General features: G+C 40.1%; 1 protein-coding gene across 8 annotated transcripts in view; it reads right to left on the bottom strand.

The window, feature by feature from the left end:
• The window catches only part of LOC139767451 (protein ST7 homolog), a 136,314-nt gene that overhangs the window by 39,037 nt on the left and 83,237 nt on the right, over nucleotides 1-14,040 (bottom strand). For all 8 annotated transcript variants that reach the window (XM_071696865.1, XM_071696889.1, XM_071696897.1 and 5 more), the window contains 4 exons: nucleotides 11,345-11,578; nucleotides 7,519-7,616; nucleotides 4,533-4,723; nucleotides 936-1,038 (listed from right to left, as the gene is read on the bottom strand). In XM_071696865.1, coding sequence (XP_071552966.1) covers nucleotides 936-1,038; nucleotides 4,533-4,723; nucleotides 7,519-7,616; nucleotides 11,345-11,578 — 626 coding nt within the window. The remainder of the gene's footprint in view (nucleotides 1-935; nucleotides 1,039-4,532; nucleotides 4,724-7,518; nucleotides 7,617-11,344; nucleotides 11,579-14,040) is intronic.

Here is a 14,040-nt window from a genome sequence, read left to right as displayed (position 1 = left end):
TCTCACATACTTATCTATTAACACGTAATCCAATAACACTCTCTGGCCATCTCTCCTACTCACATACGTATACTTATGTACATCTCTTTTTAAACCAGGTGTTCCCTATCACCAGTCTTTTTAGCACACAAATCCACAAGCTCTTAACCATTTCCATTTACAACACTGAACACTCCATGTACACCAATTATACCTCAACTGCAACATTGCTCACCTTTGCATTCAAATCACACATCACTATAACCCAGTCTCATGCATCAAAGCTGCTAACACACTCACTCAGCTGCTCCCAAAACACTTGCCTCTGCATCCACTTTCAGTTTTACCCATAACAAGCTAGTTTATTTTCTTACACTCTATCACATACTCCCACAACTGCTTCAGGAGTAGTGGTACTCCTTCCTTTGCTCTTGTCCTCTCACCAACCCCTGACTTTACTCACAAGCATTCCTAAACCACTCTCCCTCATTAACCTTGAACTTCGTTTCACCCAGAACCAAAATATCCAGGTTTCTTTCCTCAAACATATTACCTATCTCTCCTTTTTTTTTTCATCTCTTTATAAGAAAAGAATCTTAATCCTACTTGGATTAACTTTCAATATCCTTCAACAGTATGCACATTAAAGTAACTTGCTGTTCATTCCAACTCTTCCTCTCATATGAATAACAAAACAGCAACATCTGCATATAACATCTGCAAAAAATTCCATTCTGTTCCACCATGGTTCAGCAGCACACTGCTATTATCCCATCTAATCTCACATAATGTTCTAACTATAAAAACACTCTACTAAGGTTACATACCTCTGACAGCTATTCTCACACAAGCATTACTTCTCTAAAGGCTCTGAACAGCATTTACAAATAAAGACATCTTAACAAGCAACATAATGTGCATATACTGAGGGTATATATATGCCTTTAGATAAATACCTTTGGAACATGAGGATTGAATTCTACAGCTCGATGAATGGCTTCTACAGCAGCCATTTCTGCTGCTGTGAGCCCACGTTTACTGGCTATATCTGGAGAAAATCTGAAAATATAATTCAACTTTATCCATAATTCTTAAATCCTTTTTTATCATTGAAAACTGTGTAACTCTGAACATTTTATGAAACAAACACTTCTTTACTGTTCAAGAATTCTAGGTGTTTGTATATATATTCCATATGCAAAGCAGTTATTAACTGTTGGTACTACAACAATAAAGCATACTGTAAAGTCTAGAGAAGACTTCCTAAGTATACAAGTTTGTTAACCTTGATTAGGCAATGAAAAAGTAAGAGTAAGAAAAGCAACATAAATAGATAGTGGAGAAACAGCAGATTTACTATAAACTTAAAATTGTGTGACCAATCACAAGACCATTAACTTGTATAACATTAAATATCAATAAGGGTACTAGGGTCCATTTAGTGCTTATGCACATTAAGTAAAAGTTAAGGTTATCACACAACAGTGTCTTTGAAAAAACAAAGGCCAGCAACAGAAAATTACAGAGGTATAAGCAAGGTAATTAGGTACAGTAGGGTTGAGGGTCAAGTCAATTGGGAGGTAAGTTTGAATGGAGAAAAACTGGAGGAAGTAAAGTGTTTTAGATATCTGGGAGTGGATCTGGTAGCAGAAGGAACCATGGAAGCGGAAGTGGATCATAGGGTGGGGGAGGGGGCGAAAATTCTGGGAGCCTTGAAGAATGTGTGGAAGTCGAGAACATTATCTTGGAAAGCAAAAATGGGTGTGTTTGAAGGAATAGTGGTTCCAACAATGTTGTATGGTTGCGAGGCGTGGGCTATGGATAGAGGTGTGCGCAGGAGGATGGATGTGCTGGAAATGAGATGTTTGAGGACAATGTGTGGTGTGAGGTGGTTTGATCGAGTAAGTAATGTAAGGGTAAGAGAGATGTGTGGAAATAAAAAGAGCGTGGTTGAGAGAGCAGAAGAGGGTGTTTTGAAATGGTTTGGGCACATGGAGAGAATGAGTGAGGAAAGATTGACCAAGAGGATATATGTGTTGGAGGTGGAGGGAACGAGGAGAAGTGGGAGACCAAATTGAAGGTGGAAAGATGGAGTGAAAAAGATTTTGTGTGATCGGGGCCTGAACATGCAGGAGGGTGAAAGGAGGGCAAGGAATAGAGTGAATTGGATCGATGTGGTATACCGGGGTTGACGTGCTGTCAGTGGATTGAATCAAGGCATGTGAAGCGTCTGGGGTAAACCATGGAAAGCTGTGTAGGTATGTATATTTGCGTGTGTGGACGTATGTATATACATGTGTATGGGGGTGGGTTGGGCCATTTCTTTCGTCTGTTTCCTTGTGCTACCTCGCAAACGCGGGAGACAGCGAAAAAAAAAAAAGTTTGTTGAGTATTCCTGGGAAATTATATGCGAGGGTATTGATTGAGATTGATTGAGAGGGTGAAGGCATGTACAGAGCATCAGATTGGGGAAGAGCAGTGTGGTTTCGGAAGTGGTAGAGGATGTGTGGATCAGGTGTTCGCTTTGAAGAATGTATGTGAGAAATACTTAGAAAAGCAAATGGATTTGCATGTAGCATTTATGGATCTGGAGAAGGCATATGATAAGAGTTGATAGAGATGCTCTGCGGAAGGTATTAAGAATATATGGTGTGGGAGGCAAGTTGTTAGAAACAGTGAAAAGTTTTTATCAAGGATGCAAGGCATGTGTATGTGTAGGGAGAGAGGAAAGTGATTGGTTCTCAGTGAATGTAGGTTTGCGGCAGGGGTGTGTGATGTCTCCATGGTTGTTTAATTTGTTTATGGATGGAGTTGTTAGGGAGGTGAATGCAAGAGTTTTGGAAAGGGGCAAGTATGCAGTCTGTTGTGGATGAGAGAGCTTGGGAAGTGAGTCAGTTGTTGTTCGCTGATGATACAGCGCTGGTGGCTGATTCGTATGAGAAACTGCATAAGCTGGTGACTGAGTTTGGTAAAGTGTGTAAAAGAAGGAAGCTGAGAGTAAATATGAATAAAAGCAAGGTAATTAGGTACAGTAGGGTTGAGGGACAAGTCAATTGGGAGGTAAGTTTGAATGGAGAATAACTGGAGGAAGTGAAGTGTTTTAGATATCTGGCAGTGGATTTGGAAGCGGATGGAACCATGGAAGCGGAAGTGAGGGGGCGAAAGTTCTGGGAGCACTGAAGAATGTGTGGAAGTTGAGACCATTATCTCAGAAAGCAAAAATGGGTATGTTTGAAGGAGTAGTGGTTCCAACTATGTTATATGGTTGTGAGGCATGGGCTATAGATAGACTTGTGCGGAGGAGGGTGGATGTGCTGGTAATGAGATGTTTGAGGACAACATGTGGCGTGAGGTGGTTTGATCGAGTAAGTAATAATGAGGTAAGAGAGATGTGTGGTAATAAAAAGAGTGTGGTTGAGAGAGCAGAAGAGGGTGTTCTGAAATGGTTTGGTCACATGGAGAGAAAGAGTGAGGAAAGACTGACCAAGAGGATATATGTGTCAGAGGTGGAGGGAACATGGAGAAGTGGGAGACCAAATTGGAGGTGGAAAGATGGAGTGAAAAAGATTTTGAGCGATCGGGGCCTGAACATACAGGAGGGTGAAAGGTGCACAAGGAATAGAATGAATTGGAATGATGTGGTATACCGGGGTTGATGTGCTGTCAATGGATTCAACCAGGGAATGTGAAGCATATGGGGTAAACCACGGAAAGTTTTGTGGGGCCTTGATGTGGAAAGGGAGCTGTGGTTTCGGTGCATTACACATGACAGCTAGAGACTGAGTGTGAAAGAATGTGGCCTCTCTTGTCTTTTCTTGGCGCTACCTCACACGCACACGGGGGGAGGGGGGTGCTGTTTCATGTGTGGCAACGGGAATGGATGAAGGCAGCAAGTATGAATATTTACATGTGTATATATGTATATGTCTGTGTATGTATGTATATATATGTATACGTTGAAATGTATAGGTATGTATGTGTACGTGTGTGGACGTGTATGTATATACATGTGTATGTGGGTGGCTTGGGCCATTCTTTCCTCTGTTTCCTTGTGCTACCTCGCTGATGCGGGAGACAGCGACAAAGTATAATAACAAAAAATAATATATAATACATCCGTCTACCAGACGAACTATATCACGTATGCTACATATACCTTTCAAAGAAGGATGGTGTAAGAATTATTTTTCCAATCCATATTTCCAAGCATATCCACAAATCACTTTGTCAATCCAAAAAATAATAATGTTCCCATGAGAAACACTGAACATTTATTTGGCTATAACCAATACAGCAGCTGCCAGTTGGTTAGGTTACGAAAATTTAGTTTACATCAGCAAGTACACTTGGGGAATGTAGGAGGAGGGGAGCAGATAATGAGATATGAATAACAATGAAAGAATGAAGAATAATGGAAAATGAAAAATACTAATCTTGGAAAGGAAGTAATGAGCATGAAAATGTGTATCAGCCCCTTAAATGGAAATGCAGAGAAAATTTACAAAGGAATTCATAATGAATAAAGGGAAAACACAAATTATCCCAACACTTACTTATCTGCCACTGTTCGTGCTTTTAAAAGTGCTGCTGTGTAACATATAGTAGCAGATTTTGGAAGTGCTATATCATCATATCTAGCTAGGACTGCTTGTGCATCAGCATATGCCCCAACTTCTAAGAGAGCCTCCAGAAGATTTTCATGGAGGTTTAGGACATTCATGATTGGAGGCACTTCCTTTGTTAACTGCCAATAAAAAACTACATTAATAAATCAATAAAAGAAAATCAAGGGTTGTATTAGTTATTCATCTGTTTCCTGGGGCTACCTTGCTGACGCGGGAAACAGCAATTTTTTATTCATTTATTTTGCTTTGTCGCTGTCTCCCGCGTTAGCGAGGTAGCGCAAGGAAACAGACGAAAGAATGGCCCAACCCACCAATATACACATGTATATACATACACGTTCACACACGCAAATATACATACCTATACATCTCAATGTATACATACATATATACACACACAGACATATACATATATACACATGTACACATTTCATACTGTCTGCCTTTATTTATTCCCATCGCCACCTCACCACACATGAAATAACAACCCCCTCCCCCCTCATGTGTGCAAGGTAGCGCTAGGAAAAGACAAGAAAGGCCCCATTCGTTCACACTCAGTCTCTAGCTGACAAGTAATGATGCACCGAAACCATCCCTGGGGATAGGGGAGGAAGAATACTTCCCACGCATTCCTCACATGTCGTAGAAGGCGACTAAAGGGGACGGGAGCGGGGGGCTAGAAACCCTCCCCTCCTTGTATTTTAACTTTCTAAAAGGGGAAACAGCAATTATGCATAATAAATTATTAACAATATTTTATATATTTTTTTATTATACTTTGTCACTGTCTCCCGCGTTTGCGAGGTAGCGCAAGGAAACAGACGAAAGAAATGGCCCCCCCCCCATACACATGTATATACATACGTCCACACACGCAAATATACATACCTACACAGCTTTCCATGATTTACCCCAGACGCTTCACATGCCCTGATTCAATCCACTGACAGCACGTCAACCCCGGTATACCACATCGCTCCAATTCACTCTATTCCTTGCCCTCCTTTCACCCTCCTGCATGTTCAGGCCCCGATCACACAAAATCTTTTTCACTCCATCTTTCCACCTCCAATTTGGTCTCCCTCTTCTCCTTGTTCCCTTCACCTCCGACACATATATCCTCTTGGTCAATCTTTCCTCACTCATCCTCTCCATGTGCCCAAACCACTTCAAAACACCCTCTTCTGCTCTCTCAACCACGCTCTTTTTATTTCCACACATCTCTCTTACCCTTACGTTACTCACTCGATCAAACCACCTCACACCGCACATTGTCCTCAAACATCTCATTTCCAGCACATCCATCCTCCTGCGCACAACTCTATCCATAGCCCACGCCTCGCAACCATACAACATTGTTGGAACCACTATTCCTTCAAACATACCCATTTTTGCTTTCCGAGATAATGTTCTCGACTTCCACACATTCTTCAAGGCCCCCAGGATTTTCGCCCCCTCCCCCACCCTATGATCCACTTCCGCTTCCATGGTTCCATCCGCTGCCAGATCCACTCCCAGATATCTAAAACACTTCACTTCCTCCAGTTTTTCTCCATTCAAACTCACCTCCCAATTGACTTGACCCTCAACCCTACTGTACCTAATAACCTTGCTCTTATTCACATTTACTCTTAACTTTCTTCTTCCACACACTTTTCCAAACTCAGTCACCAGCTTCTGCAGTTTCTCACATGAATCAGCCACCAGCGCTGTATCATCAGCGAACAACAACTGACTCACTTCCCAAGCTCTCTCATCCCCAACAGACTTCATACTTGCCCCTCTTTCCAAAACTCTTGCATTTACCTCCCTAACAACCCCATCCATAAACAAATTAAACAACCATGGAGACATCACACACCCCTGCCGCAAACCTACAATCACTGAGAACCAATCACTTTCCTCTCTTCCTACACGTACACATGCCTTACATCCTCGATAAAAACTTTTCACTGCTTCTAACAACTTTCCTCCCACACCATATATTCTTAATACCTTCCACAGAGCATCTCTATCAACTCTATCATATGCCTTCTCCAGATCCATAAATGCTACATACAAATCCATTTGCTTTTCTAAGTATTTCTCACATACATTCTTCAAAGCAAACACCTGATCCACACATCCTCTACCACTTCTGAAACCACACTGCTCTTCCCCAATCTGATGCTCTGTACATGCCTTCACCCTCTCAATCAATACCCTCCCATATAATTTACCAGGAATTAATAATATATAAATAATATTTCATACACATTATTTACATATCTTTCACAGAGCCAGAGCATATCATACATGAAAAGATGCAATCAAATCCTATTTTCTATAAATAAAAAAATACACCCTGTAATAAAATAGATTTTTTCTTTTACAATACAATGCTATGCAAACTTGGCTTCCTGCCATAATGACACAGTTGCACTAGCTATGAAAATTCCAGGATGACTGTAGCAGGTGATTTTTTTGAGCTGTGCTGTTGCTTGTGCTATCCATGCATAAGATGTGGATGTCACACATCAGCTAAGAAATTAAAATGAGATGTGGGGAAAAAAAAAAGTTGTTGCACGATGATACTGGCAGGGAATATGTAAATGGTTAAAGCATAAAAACAAAAGAAACTATCATAATCATATGTGCTTGAATATAACTACATCAAAATCAGTTTATATATAGCAAATTCCTACAGATTTTTTCATTTAATCATTAACATATTCCATCTTAGTAATCACCTATTTGTACAGCACAAGGAAAGAGTTCAACAATCATGGACCCACTTCCTGAACTTTCTATGCCATCAAGTAGCCTTTTAAACCTTTGTAAAGTGCTTACAATAGCTCTTTCACTGGTTCATAAGATAAAATGAGCATAAAAAATAAAAATCATACACATACTGCAATTATAAACCATTACTCACCTCTTTGAACATTTTTATTGCTTCTTTCATCTTTCCTAGCTTACGCGCACACATAGCCAACCGTCTTTTTATGTATATGAACACATTTGTATCTCTTCCTGCAGAGTAAGAAGTAAATGCATAAACAAGATAAACTGGTATAAGGAAAATGTGAAACTGAAAAACAGTACATAGAGATGAAAAAGTTACATATCATTTTTCAAAGCCATCATGTTCATAACAATCAAAATATCAAGCAAAGCATACGTTCTCTAAAATGTGTATACCCCTTAAAAAGTTTTGTCATTTTCTATGTAAGCTTGTGTATATCAAATCTAGAAGTTGAAGACAGTTATCAGAAGTGAGGTCAGTATCAAAGTCAGAATATCACCTTACTAGTTCCACTGTATTACTATGGAGCTAGTGTATACATGTCAGTATCTAACAATTTCTCTAAGTATGTATGTCAAGAAAACTTCAGGGGTGTTCCCTCCGGTGGAGTCAGAAGTTGGGGTAGAGTGGTGGGGGATGGGGTGTGCAGAGGTTAAGTGGTGGAAGAAAGGCTAGGAGGGGTACCTTAAAGATGCAGGTTCTATCATAAACCAGCTGAATAATGTGAAAGACCTTAAGAGTAATAATGTCCAAAGACCTATCATCCAGCAAACACAAGAAAACAATGGTTGCTTCATGCAGAAGGATGAAAGGCTGGATCATACTGACCTCCAAGACACTAAAAGAAAAACCAGGGATTCAAGGCACTAATTCTTTCACAAACTGAATATTACTATATCTTAACATCAAAGAGATATTTCCTAGCCTATATTAATGTGATAAAGGAACTAAATTACTGGGAATGGCTGAAATTTCTGAAGTTAACTCCCTGGAGCAAAGATGGAAGAGATATATCATAACCTACACCTGGAAAATCCTAAAGGGTGTCGTTCCCAACCTACATTCAGAAATAACATCTTACAGGCACTACAGATATGGAAGACTGTAAAATACTACATCTAAATCCAATGGGGCAATATGCACAAAAAGAGAGTACACCTTAAACATCTGGGGCTTTAGAATTTTCAACACCTTGCTTGTCATCAACACAAACAGAATGGGATGCACAGTAGCGAACTTTACCAGACCAGCCAGGTTGCAGGGTCTATATGGGCCTAAAGGCTGTGGCTTCCTACAGCTTAGTTGATCAATAACCCGACTCAATAGCCACAGCTTAGCCTGAGCTGTGGGGGTAGATGACTCCCAAATATACAACAAGGTGCGGTCCTGCTCTCAATGACACAGTGACAATTTACAGCAGATAGCATGACAAAAACATAAAAGAAAAGGAGAAAAGTGAATACAACCTGATAGTGCTGGAGTGAATGTGTTTCAAGAATTAGGATGGGATGCAAAAGAGAAAAATCGAGCTTGAATGAAAAATTAAGGCCCTTTGAGCATTATTGCCAAACTGAAAATATCCAAGGTTGCCTCACCTCAGTAATCACATAAATGTAATTTTGACAAAAAATTAGTTCTCATTCGGAAAAATGTTTTCTGTCAGTACTAACATGCATTTCATGGTCTAAGCTATTTGACAGTAAAGAATGTCTTAGAAAAACTTCTAATCACATTAGAAAGAGAGACAGAAATAAAAAGAGTGAAGAATGTGCATCTATATAACAACCAAGACTAATCCTGAAATAGCACTTATAAATGATCCTACTGCAAGCCTTAGTACATTTATCATCGTTACCTCTATTCCAAATTTCATTGGAAGGATCAGGTACATCAAACCTTTGCAAATTATTTACTCATATCCACAATCACATGCACTCCTTCCCTGTAAGTACTACCCAAACACCTCCATTATCACTTTCACTAGCAATTTTACTTCTTCATCACACACTCACTAACCATGTTTCCCTGGCTGGTAGTACTTGGTAGGCAGCCACTGACTAGGGAGGTATATTACCAGTAATCCCTAACTGGATACTGGGAGGGTTATTGATGGCTACATCGTGAGCCAGCAGTTCAATGGCAGTTAATCTGCTTTCCTCTGACCCACGTAGCTCTCTGTTGCTGACTGCTTAGTTAGGATTTCAATGCATCTATGGATCATGGTGAGGTGCCTGAGAACTAGCAGAATGCATGTAAAGTGCCACTGTATAAAGGCAAGAGAGACAAATGTGAGTGTTCAAACTACAGAGTAACAAGTTTATTGAGTGTACCTGGTAAGCTGCATGGGAGTGTGGCAACTGAGAGGGTAAAGACACATTCAAAGCATCAGCCTGGGGGATAAAATGTGATTTTAGGAATGGTAGAGGATGTGAGACTCAGGCATTTTACTAAAAGAATATCTGTGAGAAATAGTGAATTTTTTTTTTAAATGGAGGTTCCAGTCATGGACAAAAGAGCACATCATGGTCAAGCCTTATTCTAAATACAGACAGGCTTATTAAAGGGTAAAAGAAGAACCAAGGGAAAGTATTTACAAATTTTGGGAGAAATTGAAAATCTGTCTTTCAAAATGTGCCACATCATATTTATTCAGAAAGAAATGAGTGATATAAAGCTCCAAAGCTTCAAGATGCAGGGGAAGAAACAGATATCAAAAGACCCACCCCAGAATTGCCAAAAGCCAAACAGTTATCATGTGACACAGTAACTCCCCAAATATCGCATGGTCTACCTAGTGGTGGGGGAACACAAGCAGCCAGCTCTCGGGAGCAAAAATCTAAGTAATACCTATAGAAGAGGGAAAGTGAACCAACAATGTGGCATAGGGTAAGCACGTCAAGTTTTGGAGTTAATGTGGGAGATTCAATATGTCGGACCACTTTCATTCAACTCTGTCATATAAGGATGCAGATCCAGAACATACCCCAGATGTGAGAGCAGTGCTCCATACAAAGACAGATCAAGCCTTTGTATGGCACATCTATGGATCTAGAGAAAGCACAAGAAAAGGCCAACAGAGATGCCTTGTGGAAGGCCTCACCAACATGGTGTGCAAACGAAGCTACTAGAAGCATGCGAGAGGCCTTCATCAACAATACAAGGATTATGTGTGAGTAGTAAGAGAAGGCTGGTCGGCAGCAAGGGCACCTAATGTCACCACAGTTGCTCAACGTGCCTGTGGATGAAGAAACAACAAAGGCAAATGCAAGGACCTTGGAGAGAGGGGCAAGCATGCAGTCTGCAGGGGGTGAGGGAAGCCTGGGAAATGAGTCAGTTGCTGTTTGCTGATGACACAGCACCGGCGGCAGATTCAAGAGAGAAGCTGCAGACGATTGTGACCACGTTCTAAGGAATGCTTGAATGGAGGAAGCTAAAAGCAAGTGTGAACAAAAGCAAGGTTACCAGTTTTAGCAGAAAAAAGGACCTAGTTAGCCAGGGTGTGAGCTTGAACGGAGAAAACTTGGAAATGGGATGTTCTAACCACCAGACAAAGGACATGGCAACTAAAGAAATGAAAAAATGTAGGTAAATCATAGGATGGGTGAGGGGAGGAGGGCCTGGGAGCACCGAGGAATATGTGAAAAGAGAGATCATCTGGAAGGGCAAAAATGGGCATGCCTGAGGGTATAGCAGTCCAAAAAAAATTACGTCTTCTGGAACACATCTCCATACATACAATGGTATAATCACCCTGTAGAGAGCTGCTTTGTTTAGCACTCCACTTTCAAAGAACATATCCTGAGTGCTAATTAGGGTATTACTGTGCTACAGGGTATCCATTCCTAAAGTCTTGATATCTAAAGGCTAACCTAAAACATTTATGCCAGCACTCAGAAGCATCCAATACGTATATAACATAAATACACATGATAAATCTACAATGCTGCTGACTTACTATGCAATGCTTCCATGACACTGCCCTGGTGCTGTGTAACTTGAGACTTTCTATAGTTTGTCTCTGCATGTTTTAGTGCCACTTTGAGCTTTTTCTCTACTTCTATAATAGAAGTGCATTCTTCTTCTGCTAGCAGGATACATGCTGAGGCACACTCCGGGTTGAGATCTAAGGCAGAACGTGCAGACTTGATGCGCACTTCAGGATTTCTTTCCCTCCAAGCAGTCTGCATTACTGTCCAAAGGATAAAACAAAACGTTTAATTTCAAAGATAAAGAATTCTAATTCTACATCTAAATCCTAACCTAACAGGTTACTATACTCGACTTATCTGAATTCCAGGCATTCCACAGGCCATCTTAACAAATTGCATTATATTCTTAAGTGTGCAAACCAATAAATAAGTATTAGCAGTAGACATCATCGAGAAGCCTTCAAAATAAGAACACTTATTATGAGGCTTAAGATAAATACCAGTCAAAAATGAGAAAATAAGGGATGAATAACCAACACAACATAAGAAGAATTAAGGACATGAAAAACAATGAGAGAAGGAAGGATGTGGTATGTAGCCACAGAAGAGATATCAACCCCTTAGCATCTCCAAACAGACATTTACTTGAGCTGAGTGACACCACTAGATGAATATTTTTGCACATGCTTTGCTCCTCCATCTCAAGGATAAACAATAAGCCTGGGTGGTGGCTGAAACTGGAGTGCAAAAACTGGAGTGCACAGTAATTTCTCCCTGTAGTCAGTCAGCCTCCAGCCATGCCAGAGAGCACATTTTAATGAGTCTTCTAATGAAAATTGAAAAATGAAACTGAAAGGATGTTTGCAGTATCAAGAGGACCAAGCAGAAAATTACCCTGAATTACTTGATGATGATCTGTCTTCAGATTATGCGGAGAGAGATTTTATGGACACTGGCTCTTCCAATAATGAAAGTTAACAAAGATTAGGCAGGATATGGTTTTCTACCAAAGGTGAAGGCAGTATTACTAGCAAATGCCGGATCATGGTCATGAGTACTGCATTAGTATAGGAAGATCTTTAAAATAATGGAGGGGGGGGGGCAACTTTTAGCAGAGGCACTGAGATGCTTTAATGCAATCTCTGTATTGCATGCTCTAAAACTTCTTACATTTATATAAACCCTATTAAGTAACCAATCTATTTAGATATAATTATTAGGAGGAATTATATAACTGCATTAGAGATTTTCACTCTTATTATAAATAAAACTGATAGAATTATTTAAAGTCTCAATTTTCTAGTGGTCCAATACAATAAAGCTAATTTTGAAGGGCTTCCTTTAAGCCTACATATCCTACCATGAATGCATCTCTGATCCATTTGAACTGAGGGACTCTAAGGTGAATGTAAACTGCAAATAACTTGATGTGTATTTTCACTGGAGGTATTATCAATCTATTTATCATACCTGATAGCTGTTTCCCGCGTCAGAGAGGTAGCACCAGGAAACAGGCGAAGATTGACCTGACCCATCCACTCATATACACATATATATATACATAAATGCCCATTCACACACATTACTTATCAATATATACATACACATACATATACATATACACACATGCACATATTCATACTTGCTTGCCTTCATCCATTCCCGGTGCTAACCCTCCCCAAAGGAAACAGCACTGCTACCCATTGCTTCAGCAGGAGAACAGACAAAAGGCCACATTCATTCTCTAGCTGTCATGTGTAATGCACCAAAACCACAGCTCTCTATCCACATCCAAGCCCCACGGACCTTTCAATGGTTTACCCCAGACATTTCACATGCCCTGGTTCAGCCCATTGACAGCACGTCGACCCTGGTATACCACATCGTTCTAATTCACTCTATTCCTTGCATGCCTCTCCTCTCCTGTATGTTCAGGCCCCGATTGCTTAAAATCTTTTTCACTCCGTCCTTCCACCTCCAAATACTTCAATATTTCAATCTATATTATCAATCATTATGAAAATACCACTGGATGTGTAATGACAACTTCAACTGGTAAGATATACAAGATGGCAGCTCCTGAAGAAGCCTACAAGACTTGTACTAAGCAATGAGGTATACCTCCAAAAGTGGTCTGAGAATAGTGAATTATCAGTGGTAGATGGTGGCTTCACACTCATAGTATATTCATTTCTTAAGCTTACCATTAAACTATTCATCATCATTATAACCCAAGGGCTCCATCAGCTACAAAGCTGTACTAAAATAAGTAACAGGGAAAGGATGGACTCCTCTGGTGTGACAAGATCTTCACCGAGACTGCAATTAGAAAATATAACCTCACAAATAATGACTTTCCACTTGCCTAGCAAGTCTAAAGCACTCTTAAATTTTCCTATTATGCATCCTATGCTGTTTCTGATGTTCATAAGAAAGGTGGTGAAGTTTTGGGCCCTAGATGTTTATGGTATTTTCTTTTTGTGCATATTGTACCTTTGCATTTAAAAAGTAATATTTAACAAAATCTTCCCAGCCTATGATACTAGTAGGATGTTATTTCTGCCTTTTCTTACAAATGCTCCCATTTGTTCTCTTGCTCTTCTCACACTATTCACCTCCTTCCAAACTATTTTTTTATTTTCCTAATTTTGCTGACACTCATTCACCCTAACTCTCTTTTCCAGCCCATGCACCTTCCTCCTGATTTCCAGCTACTTTCTCT

This window comes from Panulirus ornatus, chromosome 4 (assembly GCF_036320965.1).
Source record: "Panulirus ornatus isolate Po-2019 chromosome 4, ASM3632096v1, whole genome shotgun sequence".
NCBI classification, from domain to species: Eukaryota; Metazoa; Arthropoda; class Malacostraca; order Decapoda; family Palinuridae; genus Panulirus; species Panulirus ornatus.
This window is presented reverse-complemented; position numbering and strand designations above follow the sequence as displayed.